At 43.4% G+C, this 25,647-nt stretch overlaps 2 protein-coding genes across 2 annotated transcripts in view; both read left to right on the top strand.

Moving 5' to 3' along the window:
* Window positions 1-652: 652 nt before the first annotated feature.
* Window positions 653-6,923, top strand: LOC139455170 (elastase-1-like). Its single transcript, XM_071236723.1, has 6 exons — window positions 653-695; window positions 1,313-1,490; window positions 2,834-2,927; window positions 3,333-3,504; window positions 3,780-3,925; window positions 6,759-6,923. Exons 1-6 carry the CDS (start codon window positions 653-655, stop codon window positions 6,921-6,923), a joined length of 798 nt encoding a protein of 265 aa, XP_071092824.1.
* Window positions 6,924-11,749: 4,826 nt separating this feature from the next.
* LOC139455986 (chymotrypsin-like elastase family member 1) overlaps window positions 11,750-25,647 on the top strand; it is a 30,622-nt gene continuing 16,724 nt past the window's right edge. Inside the window, exon 1 of the mRNA XM_071237508.1 lies at window positions 11,750-11,804. Coding sequence (XP_071093609.1) covers window positions 11,750-11,804 — 55 coding nt within the window. The remainder of the gene's footprint in view (window positions 11,805-25,647) is intronic.

Here is a 25,647-nt window from a genome sequence, read left to right on the forward strand (position 1 = left end):
GAGCGAACGCTTTAACCACTTGGCTACACGACCGCCCCTATACATCGTGGAACATTGCTATGTATTTAAGTGGCATAGAATACAACTTTATATATCAGCAGCGCCATAAAGGTGTCATACATGATTGTATGCAGTATATGGGAAGGATCGATACTGAACATACGGTTTAAACCAGGGCTGGGTTCAACAAACGCAAACCTCTGGCATGACTGTGCTAAGTATCATAGAAATAAACGATGTAATTTATGTGTCCAGCTTGAACGTTGTGAAGAGTCCTGTCCTGAACTTGCATTGGGTCTAAAGAAATAAGGATATTTACTGGAATGAGATTCACAATATAATTTCATTTAGGAGACAACCAAAGTGAGTTTCGAATGATATAAATTAAACCTACTTTCACTGCCAAACCCATGCTACCTTGACCCCGTTAATACCCCGTAAATATATGTTGAGTTATGGAGATCCGTGAAGGACAAGTACCTTGACATTAGTTTCTGCCACGTGGGGTGAGAAGTGAAAGATGTTGCAGTTTTATGACGTTATTACCCTTGACCACACTGCCGGTGATGACGTGGTGGTTGGAAACATGCACCTGTTCATCATAGACTTCTTATAAATCGCCGACGACGATGTCGCTGTGATATAGATCAGAATGAAGACTCTGCTGATTCTCTGTCTTGGTATTGCTGTAGTCGGTAAGTGACCAACTGTATATGACATTCCCTCTGCGTATTCCCCAGCCAAGGCAGTTAACTAACTATAAAAGTCCCGTTTTCGCCCTTGCCGAACTTGGCTTGAATTCCGGAGTTATATGTTTGCTGGACTAACGAGTCTATGCGTAGTCCAATCAAAATTGCGTAACGAAATCGACATCCGGTTCGAAAAATGCCGTGCAGATTTCGGTCGATTGCAGGATTTGCAAAGCATGTGTACCGCCAACTGGGCGTCAACAGATATTTTCCAAATCAGGTTCAGGGAATGTGATGCACTTCGCCGGGTAAGACCCGTTTAATTTCATATTAATATAGATCCTGAGGATCGATCAGATCGTCTTGCCTGGTCGTCGCCATTTTGTTTGAAGCAAATGCAAGTGATATCAGAGGTGGAATCTGATTGGTCAATGGGAGGGACAGAAGAGGGACATAACTCGTAATAGCCACAACTGGCGCTGCGATCGAGCCTTGAAATTCCGACCTAGTTCGGCAAGGGTGGGAACTGGACTTTTATAGTCAGCTAACTCCCTTGTCTCGGGAAGATGTCCCTCTGTAAAGTACATGTGAATAATGAGAACACATGCATTTGTGTTCTTAAGGTGCTGACGTTGCCTCGCACATTGTCGGAGGCTCGGAGGCAGGGCCGAACACGTGGCAATGGCAGGGTTCGCTCAGGAAGCTCCGATCCTCAGGGGAGATAACTCACACCTGTGGCTGCTCCTTGCTGAACTCCCGGTGGGCGTTGACTGCCGCCCATTGCGTGGATGACCCCAACTTGTAAGTACCCGAGTGAGCTTGAGAAAACGTTTGGAACTAAAGATTAGATACAAGTGTCCAAACACATCGCAGGATTTGCCGATACGATAGATGAATAAGGTGCTTAAGGTGTATATACCGATATCATGATCTGTTGCCACACACTGAGCATTTGTCTGAGATGTCATTTAGATGTTTATATTTTGAAATAGTCCAACCAAATTTTGACCAACTATTCACTGAAGAACTGTTTACTAATGAACTATTTAATAAAGAACCATTTACTAATGAACTATTAACTAATGAACAGTTGACTAAAGAACTATTGACTAAATAACTATTGACTAATGAAATGTTGACTAATGGACTATTGATTAAAAAACTATTGACTAAATAACTATATATTGACTAATGAAATATTGACGAATGAACTACTGACTAAAGAACAGTTTACTAAAGAGCTATTGACTAATGAACAATCGACTAAAGAACTTTTGACTAAAGAACTATTGACTAATGAACTAGTGACTAAAGAACGATCGACTTAAGAATGATCAACTATTGACTATAGAACTATTGACTACGTCCATGTTTGTAGGGGTGTCGGTGACTACGAGAATGTCATATAACACGTCCATGTTTGTGAGGGTGTCGGTGACTACAGTAATGTCATGTAACATGTCCATGTTTGTAGGGGTGTCAGTGACTACGAGAATGTCATATAACACGTCCATGTTTGTAGGGGTGTCAGTGACTACGAGAATGTCATATAACACGTCCATGTTTGTGAGGGCGTCGGTGACTACGAGAATGTCATATAACACGTCCATGTTTGTAGGGGTGTCAGTGACTACGAGAATGTCATATAACACGTCCATGCTTGTAGGGGCGTCGGTGACTACGAGAATGTCATATAACACGTCCATGTTTGTAGGGGCGTCGGTGACTACGAGAATGTCATGTAACATGTCCATGCTTGTAGGGGCGTCGGTGACTACGAGAATGTCATATAACACGTCCATATTTGTAGGGGCGTCGGTGACTACGAGAATGTCATGTAACATGTCCATGCTTGTGAGGGCGTCGGTGACTACGAGAATGTCATGTAACACGTCCATGTTTGTGAGGGTGTCGGTGACTACGAGAATGTCATGTAACACGTCCATGTTTGTGATGGTGTCGGTGACTACGAGAATGTCATATAACATGTCCATGTTTGTAGGGGCGTCGGTGACTCCGAGAATGTCATATAACACGTCCATGTTTGTGAGGGCGTCGGTGACTTCGAGAATGTCATGTAACACGTCCATGTTGTGAGGGCGTCGGTGACGACGAGAATGTCATATAACACGATATGCTTGTAGGGGTGTCGGTGACTACGAGGTGGTGTTTGGAGGTCACAGTCTCGCCAGCGACACCGGCTTCGACCAGAAAGTTGGAGTCACCAGGTTCGTCATCGTGAGTACATGAACTTTCACATACCCATATCAATTCCCCGTTTGCATGACTATTGTACACAAGAGATATTCAGGTACTCTTAAGTGTTGTTGCTCCGACAAGTGTATGTTTTTGAAAGTAGTTAGCAATTAACGAAGCAGTGGTAAAAATACCCGGTGTTGTCAACCTTCATTACTTGATATAGTTTTGATCTGTATCTCACTTGTATCTCCCCTGAATCTCAACTATATCTCACCTGTATCTCACCTGAATCTCAACTATATCTCACCTGTATCTCACCTGAATCTCAACTATATCTCACCTGTATCTCACCTGAATCTCAACTATATCTCACCTGTATCTCACTTGTATCTCAACTATATCTCAAATATATCTCACTTGTATCTCAACTATATCTCATCTTAGCACCCGGGGTGGAATCCCAACCAGTCTGGGTTCCCCAACGACATCGCGCTGATCCAGTTCAACACCGACGTCGTCATGAACTCCGCCATCCAGCCCGCCAACCTCATCGACACCAACGACGACTTCGCCGGGGAGAGCAACTGTTTCATCACAGGATGGGGTAGAACGCATGGTAACCTCTAGCGCTTTTCCTTCTCCGAATTAACTTTTACTTACTAATCGTCATGGTTTACTTTTGAAAGAAGAATTCACTAGTGACGTCACGATCACTGGCATACGCCAGTTCATGAGTTAGTGAAAAGGTTAATATATGTGCAAAACGGTTAACAATTTTGCGTACTGCGCTATGGGGGCTCTGTTGTAGCGTCACTTCCTTGGCAATCGAAATCTAGTAGCCCGTAGACAAAATATATTCATCTTGCATTTCTAAGTAATTATTCTTTCCAGGAAGTAACGCTGGCTTGCCTGACAAACTGCAAGAGGCTCCCACAAACGTCATCTCCTACAGTGATTGCCGCAGTCGCATCGGCAGTGCTGTCAGATCCGACCACATCTGTGCCTTCGACTTTAATGGCGTGACTGGAGGTTGTAACGTACGTAACCCATAACTCTCCGGGAACATGCAGAGTATCTCCGGTATCATATCGAGTATTTCCGGGAATATGTCGGGTATCTCTGGGATCAGATCGCGTAGTTCTGGGAACATGCAGAGTATCTCCGGTATCATATCGCGTATTTCCGAAAAAATGCAGAGTATCTCCGGGATCATATCGGGTATTTCCGGGAATATGTCGGGTATCACCGGAATGATATCGGGTATTTCCGGGGAAAGTATTAAGTTTGTCAGGGAACGTCGGTTATTTCTGATGGGCCTGCACAGTCAACATGTTTAACGTAGTGTTGTAAGACTGCTGATGGAACCCATAGTCTCACTGCTGCCAGACCAAGTTGTCAAACAACAAATCATACGACTTAAAAAACTTGCATACACTAAATGTGTTTTTAGATGAAAGTCAATTTCTTAAACTAAGTTAAGGGAAAACTGAAGTTTATCGCCGGATCATATCAACAGCGACAGAACATTCCACAATCACGTGCAAGACTGTGACCTTTTTGTCACATCATCTGCACAACTAAAGAAGCTTGGCATTATAGTCGACTCTAACATGTCAAGGAAGAACACGATACACGACAGGTCATTTCTATCTTCATTAGATTTGAGGTATGTGTGGATGCAGAGTATCTCTGTTGATGTATCTCTCCAGAAAGCCACAAAGATGCTAGCACCATCACTTATCTTTTCGCAACTTGATTTGTGTTACTCTCTCTCTTGTGCGGAATACCATCAGTGTCACTTCACGCACTGACCCGTGACGATCCGGGTTAGAATAGGTTTTCAGCAACCCATGCTTCCAGTGAAGACAACTAACGGGAAACTTGTCATCGTATCCTGATTGTGTGGATCGAAGAGCATGATGCCAATCACTGGATTGTCTTGCCCAGGCTCGATTATTTACAGACCGCCGTCATATAGTTTGAATATTGATGAGTGCGGCGTTAAACAACAACAAACAATCACCTTACCAATTACAGCTTCCAGACACTCCAGCAGCCAGATCCCTCACCACGACGCCCAAGTAACACCATATCACTTCACCTCTCAAGACACTTCATTGGCTCACAGTTTCCAGCAGCACAACTTTCAAGATTCTCTTCCACACATACCTCTGTCTCCACACACACCTCTGTCTCCACACATACCTCTGTCTCCACACACACCTTTGTCTCCACACATACCTCTGTCTCCACACATACCTCTGTCTCCACACATACCTCTGTCCCCACACACACCTCTGTCTCCACACATACCTCTGTCTCCATACTGTCTCCACACATACCTCTGTCTCCACACATACATCTGTCTCCACACATACCTATGTCTCCACACATACCTCTGTCTCCACACACATCTCTGTCTCCACACACACCTCTGTCTCCACACATACCTCTGTCTCCACACATACCTCTGTCTCCACACATACCTCTGTCTCCACACATACCTCTGTCTCCACACACACCTATGTCTCCACACATACCTCTGTCTCCACACATACCTCTGTCTCCACACACACCTCTATCTCCACACATACCTCTGTCTCCACACATACCTCTATCTCCACACATACCTATGTCTCCACACACACCTCTATCTCCACACATACCTCTGTCTCCACACATACCTCTATCTCCACACATACCTCTGTCTCCACACACACCTCTATCTCCACACATACCTCTGTCTCCACACATACATATGTCTCCACACATACCTCTGTCTCCACACACACCTATGTCTCACACATACCTCTGTCTCCACACACACCTCTATCTCCACACATACCTCTGTCTCCACACATACCTCTGTCTCTACACACACCTCTATCTCCACACATACCTCTATCTCCACACATACCTCTGTCTCCACACATACCTCTGTCTCCACACATACCTCTATCTCCATACTGTCTCCACACATACCTCTGTCTCCACACATACCTCTGTCTCCACTCACACCTCTGTCTCCACACACACCTATGTTTCCACACACACCTCTGTCTCCACACATACCTCTGTCTCCACACACATCTATGTTTCCACACATACCTCTGTCTCCACACATACCTCTGTCTCCACACATACCTCTGTCTCCACACATACCTATGTCTCCACACATACCTCTGTCTCCACACATACCTCTGTCTCCACACATACCTCTGTCTCCACACATACCTCTGTCTCCATACTGTCTCCACACATACCTCTGTCTCCACACATACCTCTGTCTCCATACTGTCTCCACACATACCTCTGTCTCCACACATACCTCTGTCTCCACACATACCTCTGTCTCCACACATACCTCTGTCTCCACTCACACCTCTATCTCCACACATACCTCTGTCTCCACACATACCTCTGTCTCCACACATACCTCTGTCTCCACACATACCTATGTCTCCACACATACCTATGTCTCCACTCACACCTCTGTCTCCACACATACCTATGTCTCCACACACACCTCTGTCTCCACACACACCTATGTTTCCACACACACTTCTGTCTCCATACTGTCTCCACACATACCTCTGTCTCCACACATACCTCTGTCTCCACACATACCTATGTCTCCACACATACCTCTGTCTCCACACACCTCTGTCTCCACACATACCTATGTCTCCACACAGACTGTGCGTGATGCGGTACCTTGTCGTTGATTGGATTCTTCCATATATTACCTTTGTCGTGTCACAATATCGGTTCTGTTTCAAATTGTTAGTGTTACTAGATTAACGTTAATTAGCACATTCACAACACTTACTTTGTGTTCGTGTTATTACAGTTTTGCTAAATCTCTTGCAGGGAGACAGCGGAGGACCTCTTGTATGTCAAAAGAGCGGAAGTAACCAGTTCACCCTTTTGGGTGCTGCATCATGGGTAATTAGTGGTTGCGTCACTACAGCCCCGACGGTGTATGCACGTGCATCCAGCTATCGTGACTGGATCAGAAACGAATCTGGTGTTTAAACCACTGAAATGTCAAGGAAATAAAAGTTTCTTTCATGAAATATTTTTGTGTTGTGTCTGTTCTGTTGAATAAAGAATTCGGCTTCTCAGAAATAAACTTGATCGTTGTCGTTGTGTCCGGAAGAAAGCTGTTCCCTGTCATATTACATGTACAGGCTCATGGTAGTCTGTGATAAAGTTTCTTCAACGAGGAATAACGCCGATACTCCTTGTCTCAGGATTACGACGCAAGAAATACATGAGGTTATAAAACGTAACAAACCTAGGGTTTCAGGAGGGGTTATTGAAATTATGTTGCGAATAACCTCACCCGATATGGCGCCATCTTGGACGAGAGCGAACGGCTGACACTGGATGTCTGCGGCGGCGGCCTGCCCAGTTGTCTGCGGTTTATGGTCACTGTCAAGCCTCGCCTGGTTTCGTCCTGCGCTCACAGATCCTCCACTCTTCATTTTATACCCCATGCCGCTCCTGTTACGCTGCGATATGGATTGTGCATGTTACCCACATGTAGCTCGCTTTAAAGGTTAGACGGGAAAGGATAACGCCTGCCGATGACCTGAATAACCTATCCAAACGTTTTGAGTTATCTCCCTTTAAGTTGCTTTCAATTCCAAGTAATAATGAATTTTATCTCAAATGCTTTCAATAAAATATCTTATATTTTGGATAACGCTGTTTTTCAGTGAAGTACATATTCTAGTTCTTTTGGGGGGTCAAGTCCCATCCGGGATTCGAACCCTTACTGCCAGAGTGAGGCACCTAATTGTCAGCACACACATAAGTACTAGAATCTGCAGTGAACTGAGAAAGTTTGTTACGCTCGTTACGTTTGCCACGTGCGAACATCCGTTACCATCAACAGTTCCATATGCATCTACAGTGGACTACTGGGGGATTGGACAACTGTGGGACTGGACTACTGGGGGATTGGACTACTGGGGGACTGGAGTACTGAGGGAATGGACTACTGGGGGAATGGACTACTGGGGGACTGGACTACTGGACTACTAGGGGACTGGACTACTGGGGGACTAGAGTATTCGGGGACTGGACTACTGGGCGACTGGACTACTGGGGGACTGGACTACTGGGGGACTGGACTACTGTGGGGTGGACTACTGGGGGACTGGAGTACTGGGGGACTGGACTACTGGGGGACTGGGCCACTGTGGGACTGGATTACTGGGGGACTGGACTAATGGGGGACTGGTCTACTCGGGGACTGGACTACTCGGGGACTGGACTACTGGGGGACTGGAATACTGTGCTACTGGACTACTGGGGGACTGGACTACTGGGGGACTGGACTACTGTGGGACTGGAGTACTGGGGGACTGGAGTACTCGGGGACTGGAGTACTAGGGGACTGGAGTACTGGGGTACTGGAGTACTGGGGGACTGAAGTACTGGGGTACTGGAGTACTGGGGGACTGGAGTACTTGGGGACTGGAGTACTGGGGGACTGGAGTACTGGAGGACTGGAGTACTCGAGGACTGGACTAATGGGGGACTGGAGTACTGAGGGACCGGACTACTGGGGGACCGGACTACTGGGGGACTGGACTACTGGGGCACTGGACTAATGGGGGACTGGTCTACTCGGGGACTGGACTACTGGGGGACTGGACTACTCGGGGACGGGACTACTGGGGGACCGGACTACTGGGGGACTGGACTAATGGGGGACTGGTCTACTCGGGGACTGGACTACTGGGGGACTGGACTACTCGGGGACGGGACTACTGGGGGACCGGACTACTGGGGGACTGGAGTACTGGGGGACTGGAGTACTGGAGTACTGGGGGACTGAAGTACTGGGGTACTGGAGTACTGGGGGACTGGAGTACTTGGGGACTGGAGTACTGGGGGACTGGAGTACTGGAGGACTGGAGTACTCGGGGACTGGACTAATGGGGGACTGGAGTACTGAGGGACCGGACTACTGGGGGACCGGACTACTGGGGGACTGGACTACTGGGGGACTGGACTACTCGGGGACGGGACTACTGGGGGACTGGACTAATGGGGCACTGGACTAATGGGGGACTGGTCTACTCGGGGACTGGACTACTGGGGGACTGGACTACTCGGGGACGGGACTACTGGGGGACCGGACTACTGGGGGACTGGACTACTGGGGGACTGGAGTACTGGGGGACTGGACTACTGGGGGACTGGTCTAATGGGGGACTGGACTTCTGGGGGACTGTGGCCGATGTTGACGTCAGGAGGAAATGATTGTGTTAACGACGAATGGATCGGGGAGGTGGGTGTGACTTTAAATTGGCCAACTTCCATAGCGGCATGGGTTGTTCGCCTACATTTGTGTCTCAGAATCACAATCTCACAATCTTTGAAATTACATCCAATACAACATACCGTAGCCTTGTTAACATACGTGGGTGAACGTATTTTATCAATGTCACATATATCGATGAGGCACACGCCACCAGTGGCACATTCATGATTAACATAAAATTTAAATACCTAACCTTAGGCATTAACGCCTGAGTGTGTCAGATGTTGTCTTGACGAGTGTGTGTTCACATTCGGCGACACGTGGCTGCATTATAAAACCACACTTTGCTCAGCAACCCTTGGTTGATTCTTTACCCTGTAAAGTACACAGACCAAATACCTTGCTCTCCGGTTTGCAACACCTCATGTTTTGACTTAATGAAGACTGATAAGCTTTAGGTAGATAACCTGAATACCGCCGTGATGCCCGTGTGCTGACTGTCAGGTGTTGTGGGGGAGGTACATGCAGGGCGGGCGGCCGTGCCTTCTTGACGATTACCAGTCAGGTTTTGTTAGCATTTGGAAATATCATCGATCTGCCATCTCCGTCTGTTGACGAAACCGTTGCGGAACAATACACAAGTTTGGGGTGACATTGTAGACATATGGGGATGTTATCGTTAAATTCAATACATGTTGTTAACATAAACGCAAAACAAATATAACAATATTATTTAAGAAAACAAAATTCTCATCTTACGAGATGTTTCTGGAAGTGGCTAACAAGATATGATCCTAAATTTGATGTACTGCGTTGATTCGGTTGCAAATTATTTGTCCACATGGTCCTCTCCGAGGTCCACATCCCTGTGCAAGCGATGCTGGAGTACCTAGACCCCACTGCTGTAGAAAGCGCCTTCATGCTGGAGTACCTGGACCCCGCTGCTGTAGAAAGCGCCTTCATGCTGGAGTACCTGGACCCCGCTGCTGTAGAAAGCGCCTTCATGCTGGAGTACCTGGACCCCGCTGCTGTAGAAAGCTCCTTCATGCTGGAGTACCTGGACCCCGCTGCTGTAGAAAGCGCCTTCATGCTGGAGTACCTGGACCCCGCTGCTGTAGAAAGCGCCTTCATGCTGGAGTACCTGGACCCCGCTGCTGTAGAAAGGGCCTTCATGCTGGAGTACCTGGACCCCGCTGCTGTAGAAAGCGCCTTCATGCTGGAGTACCTGGACCCCGCTGCTGTAGAAAGCGCCTTCATGCTGGAGTACCTGGACCCCGCTGCTGTAGAAAGCTCCTTCATGCTGGAGTACCTGGACCCCGCTGCTGTAGAAAGCGCCTTCATGCTGGAGTACCTGGACCCCGCTGCTGTAGAAAGCACCTTCATGCTGGAGTACCTGGACCCCGCTGCTGTAGAAAGCGCCTTCATGCTGGAGTACCTGGACCCCGCTGCTGTAGAAAGCGCCTTCATGCTGGAGTACCTGGACCCCGCTGCTGTAGAAAGCGCCTTCATGCTGGAGTACCTGGACCCCGCTGCTGTAGAAAGCGCCTTCATGCTGGAGTACCTGGACCCCGCTGCTGTAGAAAGCGCCTTCATGCTGGAGTACCTGGACCCCGCTGCTGTAGAAAGCGCCTTCATGCTGGAGTACCTGGACCCCGCTGCTGTAGAAAGCGCCTTCATGCTGGAGCACCTGGACCCCGCTGCTGTAGAAAGCGCCTTCATGCTGGAGCACCTGGACCCCGCTGCTGTAGAAAGCGCCTTCATGTTGGCGTATAATGTCCTCCTCAGCAGACATGACGTCATCATCATTTCCAGAATGCATTTCATTCTTTACGCTTGGTGAGGGTGGAAATCTGACGGTGCCAAATCTGGTGGATACGGAGGATGTTCATGTAGTTCAAAGGTTCAAAGCATGGCGACAACAGACGTGTACAGCTTCATTACCTGTTGGAACAACGCATGTTTTGGGAGGTTTCCACGACGTTTAGCCTTGATAGTCTCCTGTAGTTGTTTACGCAGTGTTCGATATTAGATCAGAACTTTGGATCAGAACTTTAGATCAGAACTTTAGATCAGAACTTTAGATCAGAACTTTGCAAGGTTTCTGAATCCTGTAAACAAACGCCCCAGGTCCCGAAACTAAACATCTAAATGTTAACAAAATGTTAAATGTTAACATCCGAACATGTCATCCGAAGAAGTCTGTCCCTTCAGCTGGCAAGATGATGGCTTTGGTTTTCTGGGATTCCACACGACTCCCACTTATGGAGCAACAACGGAAAGGTCAGAGCATGAATGGTCGCTATTATCCTAACCTGCTTACCAAATGCATCAAAATATCAAAGCTATACAACTAAAACTAAAGGTGTGTTGTTCCACCAGGACAATGCACCTGCGCATCAGCAAGTTGTCACGAAGGCTGCCGTGCATGACCGTGGCCTTGAACTCGTTGAACATACTCCGTGTTCGGCAGATTTGGCACCTTCAGATTTCCACCCTCATCAAAATGTAAAGGAAGAACTTTGGTTAAAAAACATCATTTCTGCCGTGGAAGACCATGTATACTACCCGGTGGAGGCGTCCACACATGGAGGAGGCGTCCACACCTGCAGGGTCCAGGAACTCCCGCATCGTGGGCAGACGTGTGTCGGCCTTTTCGGGAAATAATGATAGTAATAATTATGAAGTAATAAGCAGCTGGCTCCATGAATGCACACCAGTATGGTTAGTTGCAGAACTTTCCGTCGTATGGTTCAAGATATTTACAAAAAAGGGATTTATTTTGTTTTCCCTTAAAATTGGATTTTACAGAAAGTTGAAATTTAATCAAAAGTGAAATCGATGCTCGTTTTGTTACTGCGCTACTCATTGACCATGGAAAACAAATGATATTTGTCAATATTGGTAGTAACCAGCCGTTGCTGATGAGAGTTGTTGATACAAGAAAATAATCCATACTGCGCTACGTTTTAATGAGTTACTGCCAATGGCTACAGGTCGATGCGAGGAGATATATAACAGGGAGTTATCTCTTGAACTGTACAGCTTAACCTCAACAATGAAGGTGTACCTCATCTGCTGCTATTTTGTCTTCCTAGCCGGTAAGCAATTTTTCGAAAGCCTGGTTTAAAAACACAAGCCTTAGATTGACCATTCCATTGTAAAATGTGGCACCACTGCCACCTGTTGATAACTTTTTCACGGAACGTTCATTTTTGCTCGCATTGATTTTCACCTTTGTTCGTGGTACTACAGCGATACATATCTTAACATTCGCGAACTAAATTTCACTACCCCTTTCTACGATTTCCAAACGTTCTCCCCGTACTACAATGATTGCTCACTGTCCTTTCATGTCCCCTACTTTTGACATATTTCCAAGGAATATTCCATCCTTCAGGTATTGTTCTATTCCCCTCCTTCGCTTTGATTTTCATTATTCCTCGCCATATTCCATCCTTCAGGTATTGTTCTATTCCCCTCCTTCGCTTTGATTTTCATGATTCCTCGCCATATTCCATCCTTCAAGTATTTTTCTATTCCCCTCTTTCGCTTTGATTTTCATGATTCCTCGCCATATTCCATCCTTCAGGTACTGATCTATTCCCCTCCTTCGCTTTGATTTTCATGATTCCTCGCCATATTCCATCCTTCAGGTATTGATCTATTCCCCTCCTTCGCTTTGATTTTCATGATTCCTCGCCATATTCCATCCTTCGATATTGTTCTATTCCCCTCCCTCGCTTTGATTTTCATGATTCCTCGCCATATTCCATCCTTCAGGTATTGTTCTATTCCCCTCCTTCGCTTTGATTTTCATGATTCCTCGCCATATTCCATCCTTCAGGTATTGTTCTATTCCCCTCCTTCGCTTTGATTTTCATGATTCCTCGCCATATTCCATCCTTCAGGTACTGTTCTATTCCCCTCCTTCGCTTTGATTTTCATGATTCCTCGCCATATTCCATCCTTCAGGTACTGTTCTATTCCCCTCCTTCGCTTTGATTTTCATGATTCCTCGCCATATTCCATCCTTCGATATTGTTCTATTCCCCTCCTTCGCTTTGATTTTCATGATTCCTCGCCATATTCCATCCTTCAGGTATTTTTCTATTCCCCTCCCTCGCTTTGATTTTCATGATTCCTCGCCATATTCCATCCTTCAGGTATTGTTCTATTCCCCTCCCACGCTTTGATTTTCATGATTCCTTGCCATATTCCATCCTTCAGGTACTGTTCTATTCCCCTCCTTCGCTTTGATTTTCATGATTCCTCGCCATATTCCATCCTTCGATATTGTTCTATTCCCCTCCTTCGCTTTGATTTTCATGATTCCTTGCCATATTCCATCCTTCAGGTACTGTTCTATTCCCCTCCTTCGCTTTGATTTTCATGATTCCTCGCCATATTCAATCCTTCAGGTATTGTTCTATTCCCCTCCTTCGCTTTGATTTTCATGATTCCTCGCCGTATTCCATCCTTCAGGTATTGTTCTATTCCCCTCCTTCGCTTTGATTTTCATGATTCCTCGCCATATTCCATCCTTCGATATTGTTCTATTCCCCTCCTTCGCTTTGATTTTCATGATTCCTCGCCATATTCCATCCTTCAGGTATTGTTCTATTCCCCTCCTTCGCTTTGATTTTCATGATTCCTCGTCGTATTCCATCCTTCAGGTATTGATCTATTCCCCTCCTTCGCTTTGATTTTCATGATTCCTCGCCATATTCCATCCTTCAGGTATTGTTCTATTCCCCTCCTTCGCTTTGATTTTCATGATTCCTCGCCATATTCCATCCTTCAGGTATTTTTCTATTCCCCTCCTTCGCTTTGATTTTCATGCTTCATCTCTGTGTTATAGCCTTCGGGTACAGTTTAGTCTACGCCAACGAGCAGATAAATACGTAGGTTATGCAACTTCAAAGGCGCTATATGAGATCCTGATGTCGATCTTCTAGGGCGCACGTGACTCTTGGACTAGAACACTGGGTCTTCACATAACGACAGCCATCAAGTTTCCACCGAGCTTCTTTCAGCAGAGACCGCCTCCGTGGTCCTGTGGTAGAGCGTCCGCCCGGAGAGCGGAAGGTCCAGGGTTCGATCCCGGGCCGCGTCATACAAAAAGACGTTAAAAGATTGTACTTGTTGTTACCCTGTCTGGCGCTCGGCATTAAAGGGCTAAAACAAGGACTGGTCGGCTCGGAGTCAGTATACTGTGTCTGAGTGGGGTATTCATGTTAAACTGCGGCATGGTATCTCAGTGAGCTAGCACTATAAATCGGCATCAGTCCGGACTAGTACAAGCAGCCACACACACACATACACGTGCATGCACGTCGCTATATAAGTGCAATAATCTTGGACGCGACGTTAAACCCAATTTCACCTCACCTCTTTCAGCAGAATTTCTTGTGGCTAATTGTCGCTTTTATTATTACCCTGAGAACCAAGAACAAAACAAACTTGAATCCGGAGACAGCAACTCACAAGGTAACCATGGTTACCCGGTGGCACTTACACTGTCAAACAAGTGTTTAGGATGTGGACACGGACATGACATGTTTAGATCTAAACAAGCCCCCGTGTAATACCAATTTTATGAAACGAGTGAATAGTTCTGGTATCTGACGAGCGAAAGCGAGTCAGATACCATAACTTTTCACGAGTTTCATAACATTGGTTTTACACGGGAGCGAGTTTAGTATTTTATTTATTACTGGCTATTTATAACGTTTTTAGAATTATACTGTTGAGTGTGAATAGGCTGACACCTACACGATCCACGGCATAATCCAACTGAGTTTAACACAGTAATACTTCAAATACGTCAAAAGTTGAAACGTATGAATTTAATACCATCCAACGGTTCACCTTTAGAATTCAGGCGTCCGTTCCACAAAATTATCGTAGCGTTAAGGTTATCGCAACTTATATACTTTAACTTAGACCAACGACTGTCGTCGCGCTACCGTACGATCGCCTTGTGGAACGGGGCCTTGCACCTCAAAGTTTACAATCACGTCACAATACCCGATGACGTAATTTGTGGAATTTTGTTGCAAGATCCTTCGGCGAAACAATGCCATGTGACGTCAACCTAGCAACAAGGTTGCTGGGGTCATCCAGTGTGCATAAGCTCCTCTACGTGATCTATCATCTCCACACGCAATGTCGTTGAATAAGCCAAGGGATGTTGAGAGCTTTCAATATTTGTTCGTGAAACGTGTTCCGAGAGTACATAAGCACGCGTTTTGGTATTACACAATGTGTAATACAGCTGTATGTTTATTAAACGGGTGATCTCTTCACGAGCAAGTAATAAATGTCAGTATCATCTACGTATATGTAAGTGTCATCTACGTATATATAAGTATTATCTACGTATATGTAAGTATCATCTACGTATATGTCAGTATCATCTACGTACATGTAAGTGTCATCTACGTATATGTAAGTATTATCTACGTATATGTCAGTATCATCTACGTATATGTAAGTATCATCTACGTACATGTAAGTATCATCTACGTATATGTAAAAACAATCTACGTATATATAAGTGTCATCTACGTATATGTAAGTATTATCTACGTATATGTCAGTATCATCTATGTATATGTAAGTATTATCTATGTACATGTAAGTATCATCTACGTATATGTAAGTGTCATCTACGTTTATGTAAGTATTATCTACGTATATGTAAGTATTATCTACGTACATGTAAGTGTCATCTACGTATATGTAAGTATCATCTACGTATATGTCAGTATCATCTATGTATATGTCAGTATTATCTACGTATATGTCAGTATCATCTACGTAGATGTTAGTATCATCTTCGTTGATGAAAGTATTACGAACGAAGTTGATAAAGACATTTTAGACAGTGGCACTAATACCCTTCCATACTTAGAGAAGCTTGTCCAAGCGTCCCCTGTCTTACCTCACTATATCTACAACGAATATTTCGCCACAGGTACTTCTTTCTACTTAAGTAATCGAAACATGAATCTTGACCGCATTATTCCAACTATAAACAATATCACAAATTTATCTTACACACTCTCAATACCAACAGCATTCGTTCTGTAAATGACGTCAGTGTCTCGCCTCAACAGGAAGTTGAACAAACAATGTTGACAGCTTCCTTCATCCGGGTCCTCACTACCTCCACAGAGGCCCATAACGGTACACCGACACCTTGAAATAAGCAATCAATTAATTGCAAGGACATCAAACAAACAACCGTATATCACCCCCAGCTGGCGGCGATTATCTGATATGTCCATTATCTGTTCATCTGTTATCTGTTGTCATGTTATCTGTATAGTTCATGTTAAAGAATTGGTAAATTGACGCTATCTTGTTAAGTTGATAGTTTTACAACCTCGACCAGATACCATAAACAACTGTCCGGGTGAATGAGTGTTTGATACAATGTATTTATTGCAGAGTTATCTATATCGTGTACATTGACCACATGTCATGAATCTGGATGACATTGCTAATGTGATGGTAAGGTGAGAGAGAAGATTGTATGAAAACATATGTTAATTATTCCTATCACGTTGTTATTGTCTGTTTATTGATATTTTTTTTATAACATTTTCACTTATACATGAATATAGGATAATATAAAAGGATCATAATTATGTTAATGTAGTTATAATTCCTGACAGCGTCATATTTCCCAAATACATTGATCCCACGTATATCGGCTAAAGGTTGAGTACTAGCTTGTATAGCCCGGACTTGTGCCTGTCTTAGCCCCTTGAGATGCCATAGTTTAACATGAATACCCCACTCAGACACGGTATACTCCGAGCCGACCAGTCCTTGTTTTATCACTTTAATGCCGAGCGCCAGACAGAGTAACAACAAGTACCATCTTTTAACGTATTTTGGTATGACGCGGCCGGGGATCGAACCCCGGACCTTCCGCTCTCCGGGCAGACGCCCTACCCCTAGACCACGGAGGCGATCGGCTTTAGTTTGAACTAACACAGAACGTAACAAACAGTATGATGAAGCAAGTCGAATTAGGAGATAAACCTTTAAACGAAGATTAGAAACCTTTGCATTTTTATCCCCACTACGAAATGGAAGGGGAAAATAGGAATGAATGCTGTCCATCCGTCCATCCGTCCGTCACGTTTCGTTTCCGGAGCAGAACTAAAAAACCTTGAGAGATATGTTCACCAACATTGGCACATAGATAGGGCTAGTGGTGAACTGGTACCTTTTGACAGTTTGGGGGGTTTTGAAAAGAATATTTTTCGAGTCTCAATAGCAATGACTTTGACTTTGACTTAAAATATGAGTAATGCTCGTTTCCATAGCAGGTCTTGAAAACCATAAATATTTCCTGTCTTGCACACAACCGGATGTGTCATATTGGGTATTTCATGCTTGTTTTCAATTATCTCAACTCTGACAACGTTAGATAATGGACAGGTGAACATGTTTAGGAATGTGTTTAATAGGTGAACATTTGTAGGAATGTGTTTAATAGGTGAACATGTTTAGGAATGTGTTTAACAGCTGAACATGTTTAGGAATGTGTTTAACAGGTGAACATGTTTAGGAATGTGTTCAGCAGGTGAACATGTTTAGGAATGTGTTTAACATGTGAACATGTTTAGGAATGTGTTCAGCAGGTGAACATGTTTAGGAATTTGTTTAACATGTGAACATGTTTAGGAATGTGTTTAACAGGTGAACATGTTTAGGAATGTGTTTAACAGGTGAACATGTTGAGGAATGTGTTGAACAGGTGAACATGTTTAGGAATGTGTTCAGCTGGTGAATATGTTTAGGAATGTGTTTGACAGATGAACACGTTCAGGAACGTGTTTAACAGGTAAACATGTTTAGGAATGTGCTTAACAGGTGAACCTGTTTTGGGTCTAAACGTGTTTAGACTTGTATTCTCCAGGATATATCACGTTCACAACATTCTGTTGAATACCCCAACCCAGCCAGAAAATGACGGGGAAGCCAGACACCATCAATAGCAGTTTTCTGTCCTGCAGTGTCTGGGGAATGTGACTGAGCATTGTATGTGTGATGACAATACCCTTGGTAATCGAGGTTGTTAAAAATGTTTGTACGTCACATCTGTTGGGAAATCTAACTTCAGTTTCCAGGTAAACATGTATTCAAAATGTGGACAATGCTGTCAGAAAACCTAATTGTTTTTAAAAACCGGACACTCTCTTCAACTGTAGTGTACTCGTTCATTTGTCAGCTTGACCACCTTTGCATAGAAAATAAATTGTAGCATGATGTCACGTCCGGAAGGGCAGGTAACTGAATCGGCTTCCACTGTGGGTGTTTCCTCAAATACTCCCCAGAAGAGTAAGGGGTATTAGAAATAACAGTCGATTACAGAGCCACAAACATGTAGCGACTGATGGTAATGGATGGATGAGAAAAGGGAAGGACTAGGTGTAACATGACAGTCAACAGACAATCAACAGAACATGGCGATGTATTGTCAATGTGCAAGCAGCCAAGAAAGATGACAGGTGTGTGTAGTCAAAAAGTGAACGTTTGAGATGACGTGATCGATGCCCCCACGATTGGTCAAACATTCGTTTTTGCGGTGTGGTACGGTTCGAACCAATCTCCATATGACAATTTGAGGGAGTCTTTTCAACTCCTTTCGTGGCCCAGTTCGGCTAACGTAGCGGGTGGCCTTTGACACCTGCGTACAAGTCTCCCGATCATGACCCAGACGTGCTCTGTGGAGAAAAACGACTAGGCAGAAAAACGACTTGTATGTCACAGACATCTACGCAGAAAAACATGTCGTATGTCACAGACATTTACGCAGAAAAACATGTCGTATGTCACAGACATCTAAGCAGAAAAACGACTTGTATGTCACAGACATCTATGCAGAAAAACATGTCGTATGTCACAGACATTTACGCAGAAAAACATGTCGTATGTCACAGACATCTAAGCAGAAAAACGACTTGTATGTCACAGACATCTGAGCAGAAAAACATGTCGTATGTCACAGACATCTACGCAGAAAAACGACTTGTATGTCACAGACATCTGAGCAGAAAAACATGTCGTATGTCACAGACATCTAAGCAGAAAAACATGTCGTATGTCACAGACATCTAAGCAGAAAAACATGTCGTATGTCACAGACATCTGAGCAGAAAAACATGTCGTATGTCACAGACATCTAAGCAGAAAAACATGTCGTATATCACAGACATCTAAGCAGAAAAACATGTCGTATGTCACAGACCTCTGAGCAGAAAAACGACTTGTGTCACAGACCTCTGAGCAGAAAAACATGTCGTATGTCAAAGACATCTAAGCAGAAAAACATGTCGTATGTCACAGACATCTAAGCAGAAAAACATGTCGTATGTCACAGACATCTAAGCAGAAAAACATGTCGTATGTCACAGACATCTGAGCAGAAAAACGACTTGTATGTCACAGACATCTAAGCAGAAAAACATGTCGTATGTCACAGACATCTAAGCAGAAAAACTTGTCGTATGTCACAGACATCTGAGCAGAAAAACGACTTGTATGTCACAGACCTCTGAGCAGAAAAACGACTGGTATGTCACAGACATCTAAGCAGAAAAACATGTCGTATGTCACAGACATCTGAGCAGAAAAACATGTCGTATGTCACAGACATCTAAGCAGAAAAACTTGTCGTATGTCACAGACATCTAAGCAGAAAAACATGTCGTATGTCACAGACATCTGAGCAGAAAAACGTGTCGTATGTCACAGACATCTGAGCAGAAAAACATGTCGTATGTCACAGACATCTAAGCAGAAAAACATGTCGTATGTCACAGACATCTACACAGAAAAACGACTTGTATGTCACAGACATCTGAGCAGAAAAACGACTTGTATGTCACAGACATCTGAGCAGAAAAACATGTCGTATGTCACAGACATCTACGCAGAAAAACATGTCGTATGTCACAGACACCTATGCAGAAAAACGACTTGTATGTCACAGACATCTGAGCAGAAAAACGACTTGTATGTCACAGACATCTGAGCAGAAAAACATGTCGTATGTCACAGACATCTAAGCAGAAAAACATGCCGTATGTCACAGACATCTGAGCAGAAAAACGACTTGTATGTCACAGACCTCTGAGCAGAAAAACGACTGGTATGTCACAGACCTCTGAGCAGAAAAACATGTCGTATGTCACAGACATCTGAGCAGAAAAACATGTCGTATGTCACAGATATCTGAGCAGAAAAACATGTCGTATGTCACAGACATCTAAGCAGAAAAACATGTCGTATGTCACAGACATCTACACAGAAAAACGACTTGTATGTCACAGACATCTGAGCAGAAAAACGACTTGTATGTCACAGACATCTGAGCAGAAAAACATGTCGTATGTCACAGACATCTACGCAGAAAAACATGTCGTATGTCACAGACACCTATGCAGAAAAACGACTTGTATGTCACAGACATCTGAGCAGAAAAACGACTTGTATGTCACAGACATCTGAGCAGAAAAACATGTCGTATGTCACAGCCCTCTGAGCAGAAAAACATGTCGTATGTCACAGACCTCTGAGCAGAAAAACGACTTGTATGTCACAGACATCTGAGCAGAAAAACATGTCGTATGTCACAGACCTCTGAGCAGAAAAACATGTCGTATGTCACAGACATCTACGCAGAAAAACGACTTGTATGTCACAGACATCTGAGCAGAAAAACATGTCGTATGTCACAGACATCTGAGCAGAAAAACATGTCGTATGTCACAGACATCTAAGCAGAAAAACGACTTGTATGTCACAGACCTCTGAGCAGAAAAACGACTTGTATATCACAGACATCTAAGCAGAAAAACATGTCGTAAGTCACAGACATCTAAGCAGAAAAACATGTCGTATGTCACAGACATCTAAGCAGAAAAACATGTCGTATGTCACAGACATCTAAGCAGAAAAACGACTTGTATGTCACAGACCTCTGAGCAGAAAAACGACTTGTATGTCACAGACCTCTGAGCAGAAAAACGACTTGTATATCACAGACATCTAAGCAGAAAAACATGTCGTAAGTCACAGACATCTAAGCAGAAAAACATGTCGTATGTCACAGACATCTAAGCAGAAAAACATGTCGTATGTCACAGACATCTAAGCAGAAAAACATGTCGTATGTCACAGACATCTAAGCAGAAAAACGACTTGTATGTCACAGACCTCTGAGCAGAAAAACGACTGGTATGTCACAGACCTCTGAGCAGAAAAACATGTCATATGTCACAGACATCTGAGCAGAAAAACATGTCGTATGTCACAGATATCTGAGCAGAAAAACATGTCGTATGTCACAGACATCTGAGCAGAAAAACATGTCGTATGTCACAGACATCTACACAGGAAAACGACTTGTATGTCACAGACATCTGAGCAGAAAAACGACTTGTATGTCACAGACATCTGAGCAGAAAAACATGTCGTATGTCACAGACATCTACGCAGAAAAACATGTCGTATGTCACAGACATCTATGCAGAAAAACGACTTGTATGTCACAGACATCTGAGCAGAAAAACGACTTGTATGTCACAGACATCTGAGCAGAAAAACATGTCGTATGTCACAGCCCTCTGAGCAGAAAAACATGTCGTATGTCACAGACCTCTGAGCAGAAAAACGACTTGTATGTCACAGACATCTAAGCAGAAAAACATGTCGTATGTCACAGACCTCTGAGCAGAAAAACATGTCGTATGTCACAGACATCTACGCAGAAAAACGACTTGTATGTCACAGACATCTGAGCAGAAAAACATGTCGTATGTCACTGACATCTGAGCAGAAAAACATGTCGTATGTCACAGACATCTAAGCAGAAAAACGACTTGTATGTCACAGACCTCTGAGCAGAAAAACGACTTGTATATCACAGACATCTAAGCAGAATAACATGTCGTATGTCACAGACATCTGAGCAGAAAAACATGTCGTATGTCACAGACATCTACGCAGAAAAACGACTTGTATGTCACAGACATCTGAGCAGAAAAACATGTCGTATGTCACAGACATCTACGGAGAAAGGCATCTTGTGAGTGACAGATCTACACAGAAAAACTTCTTGCAGATCACAGACATCTACATGGAATACGACTTTGCGTGTCACTGACATTTACGTCGAAAGAAAATACCGTTTTGTATGTCACATACATAAGCGCAGAATAAGATCTTGTGGGTCGCAAATATTTATGCAGGAAAAGTGTTTGTAGGTCGCGGACATCTACCTACGCAGAAAATAAACATCCGACAGGTCACAGACACTTAAGCAGAACACGCCTTGTATGTCATCAACATATACGCAAGGAAATAACTTGCGGGTTGGGGACATTTACGCAGAATGACATTTTTTATATCACAGACATCTACTCAGAATAACATTGTATTGGTCGCAGAATTCTATGTAGAAGAAATGACGTCTTGTAGTTTCCAGACATGTACGTAGAAAAGTAACGTTTGGCAGGTCACCGACATTTAAGCAAAAACATCACGTGACCTGGCACAGATATCTACGCAAAAAAGATGTAGGTCACAGACATATACGCAGAAGAAGATCTTTTTTGGTCGCAGGCATATACGCTGAAAAACATCTTGCAGGTCGCGGACATCTTCGCAGAAAAACATCTTGGATGTCGCAGGCACAAACGCTGAAAAAAACCCATATGACCGGTCACAGACATTTATCAGAAAAGTTAGCTGTTGGCATGTCACAGACATTTAAGAAGTAAAAACCTGGAAGGTCAAAGGCATCAGCTGAAAATGAACCGATAACACAAGGGTGCAATAACACTTCCATGGTTAATTATAGTGGCAACACGTGAATAGTTTATCGTGGTGGCAATACGTGAATAATTTATCGTGGTGGCAATACGTGAATAATTTATCATGGTGTCAATACGTGAATAGTTTATCATGGGGGAAATACGTGAATAATTTATTATAGTGACAACACGTGAATAGTTTATCATGGTGGCAACACGTGAATAGTTTATCATAGGGGAAATACGTGAATAATTTATTATAGTGGCAACACATGAATAGTTTATCATGGTGGCAACACGTGAATAGTTTATCATGGTGTTAATACGTGAATAGTTTATTATAGTGGCAACACGTGAATAGTTTATCATGGTGGCAATACGTGAATAGTTTATCATGGTGGCAATACGTGAATAGTTTATCATCGTGGCAATACGTGAATAGTTTATCATGGTGGCAATACATGAATAGTTTATCATTGTGGCAATACGTGAATAGTTTATTATAGTGCCAACACGTGAATAGTTTATCATGGTGGCAATACGTGAATAGTTTATCACGTTAGCAATACATGAATAGTTTATCATTGTGGCAATACGTAAATAGTTTATTTTAGTGACAACACGTGCATAGTTTATCATGGTGGCAATACGTGAATAGTTTATCATGGTGGCAATACGTGAATAAGTAAGGATAAGAATTTATGGATGAACAACTTTATTACAATTAAGAGCGACGTTTCGGTGTAGGTTCTAACACCGTTATCAAGCAAGTGATTTACAGAGTGCAGTAAGCAAGTATATATACACGTAGGAGGCAATGTTTATACAGTAGGGTAGATATTGTATACTGGAGTAGAGGAGCCTGTTGTGTACACACAAGGGCAGTGATGATGACCATGGGTGAAGTCAGTGATGACTCTAAATCAGCTCTATCAGACCACATCCGTGACAACCCAAACCACAACATCCAGTGGGAGAGAGTCACAACCCTCGCCACCAACCTCAAAGACTTCAAGATCAGGAAACTACAAGAAGCCATCAACATCAAAAGACTTCAGCCCTCAATCCACCGTGACCAAGGCTATTACATACCCCTGGCGTACCATCAACTCATCAAAGACCCCAATCAGCCATAATCCCGTTGTTTACATTACTGGCTTCATCCTTTGTTCACCCATGTTCACTGACTTCACCCATGGTCATCATCACTGCCCTTGTGTGTACACAACAGGCTCCTCTACTCCAGTATGCAATATCTACCCTACTGTATAATCATTGCCTCCTACGTGTATATATACTTGCTTACTGCACTCTGTAAATCACTTGCTTGATAATGGAGTTAGAACCTACACCGAAACGTCGCTCTTAATTGTAATAAAGAAGTTGTTCATCCATAAATTCTTATCCTTACTTAGTACTCCAACTTCTATGCCCTAGTTTATTATAGAGGCAACGCGTTAATAGTTTATCATGGTGGCAATACGTGAATAGTTTATTATGGTGTCAATACGTGAATAGTGTATCATGGTGGCAATACGAGAATAGTTTATCATGGTGGCAATATGTGAATAGTTTATCATGGTGGCAACACGTTAATAGTTTATTATGGTGGCAATACGTGAATAGTTTATTATGGTAGCAATACGTGAATAGTTTATCCTGGTGACAAGACGTGAATAGTTTATCATGGTGGCAATACGTGAATAGTTTATTATGGTGGCAATACGTGAATAGTTTATAAGGGTGGCAATAAGTGAATAGTTTATAAGGGTGTCAATACGTGAATAGATTATCATGGTGGCAACACGTTTATAGTGTATTATGGTGGCAATACATGAATAGTTTAAAAGGGTGGCAATACGTAAATAGTTTATCATAGTGACAAAACGTGAATAGTTTATCATAGTGACAAAACGTGAATAGTTTATCATGTCGGCAATACGTGAATAGTTTATTATGGTGGCAATACATGAATAGTTTATTATGGTGGCAATACGTGAATAGTTTATTATGGTGGCAGTACGTGAATTGTTTATAAGGGTGGCAACACGTGAATAATTTCCTAAGGTGGCAACACGTGAATAGTTTCCTAAGGTGGCAACCAGTGAATAGATTATAAGGGTGGCAACACTTTCATAGATAATTATGGTGGCAACACTTAAATAGTTTATTAGAGTGGCAACACTTAAATAACCCTGTTGATGTGATAGTGTCCTGATGTTGTTGTGATAGTGCCCTGATGTTGTTGTGATAGTGACCTGGTGTTGTTGTGATATTGCCCTGATATTGTTGTGATATTGCCTTCATGTTGTGATAGTGCCCTGATGTTGTTGTGATAGTGCCCTGATGGTGTTGTGATATTGCCCTGATGTTGTTTTGATATTGCCCTGATGATGTTGTGATATTGTCCTCATGTTGTTGTGATAGTGTCCTTATGTTATTATAATGCCCTGATGTTGTTGTGTTATTGCCCTGATGTTGTTGTGATAGTGTCCTTATGTTATTATAATGCCCTCATATTGATGTGATAGTACCTGATTTTGTGATAGTGCCCTGATGTTGTGATATTGCCCTGATGATGTTGTGATAGTGCCCTGATGTTGTTTTGATAGTGCTTTGATGTTGTTTGATATTGCCCTGATGATGT

The sequence above is a fragment of the Haliotis cracherodii genome, unplaced genomic scaffold, assembly GCF_022045235.1.
Source record: "Haliotis cracherodii isolate W230 unplaced genomic scaffold, xgHalCrac1.p SCAF_11, whole genome shotgun sequence".
Lineage (NCBI taxonomy): Eukaryota > Metazoa > Mollusca > Gastropoda > Lepetellida > Haliotidae > Haliotis > Haliotis cracherodii.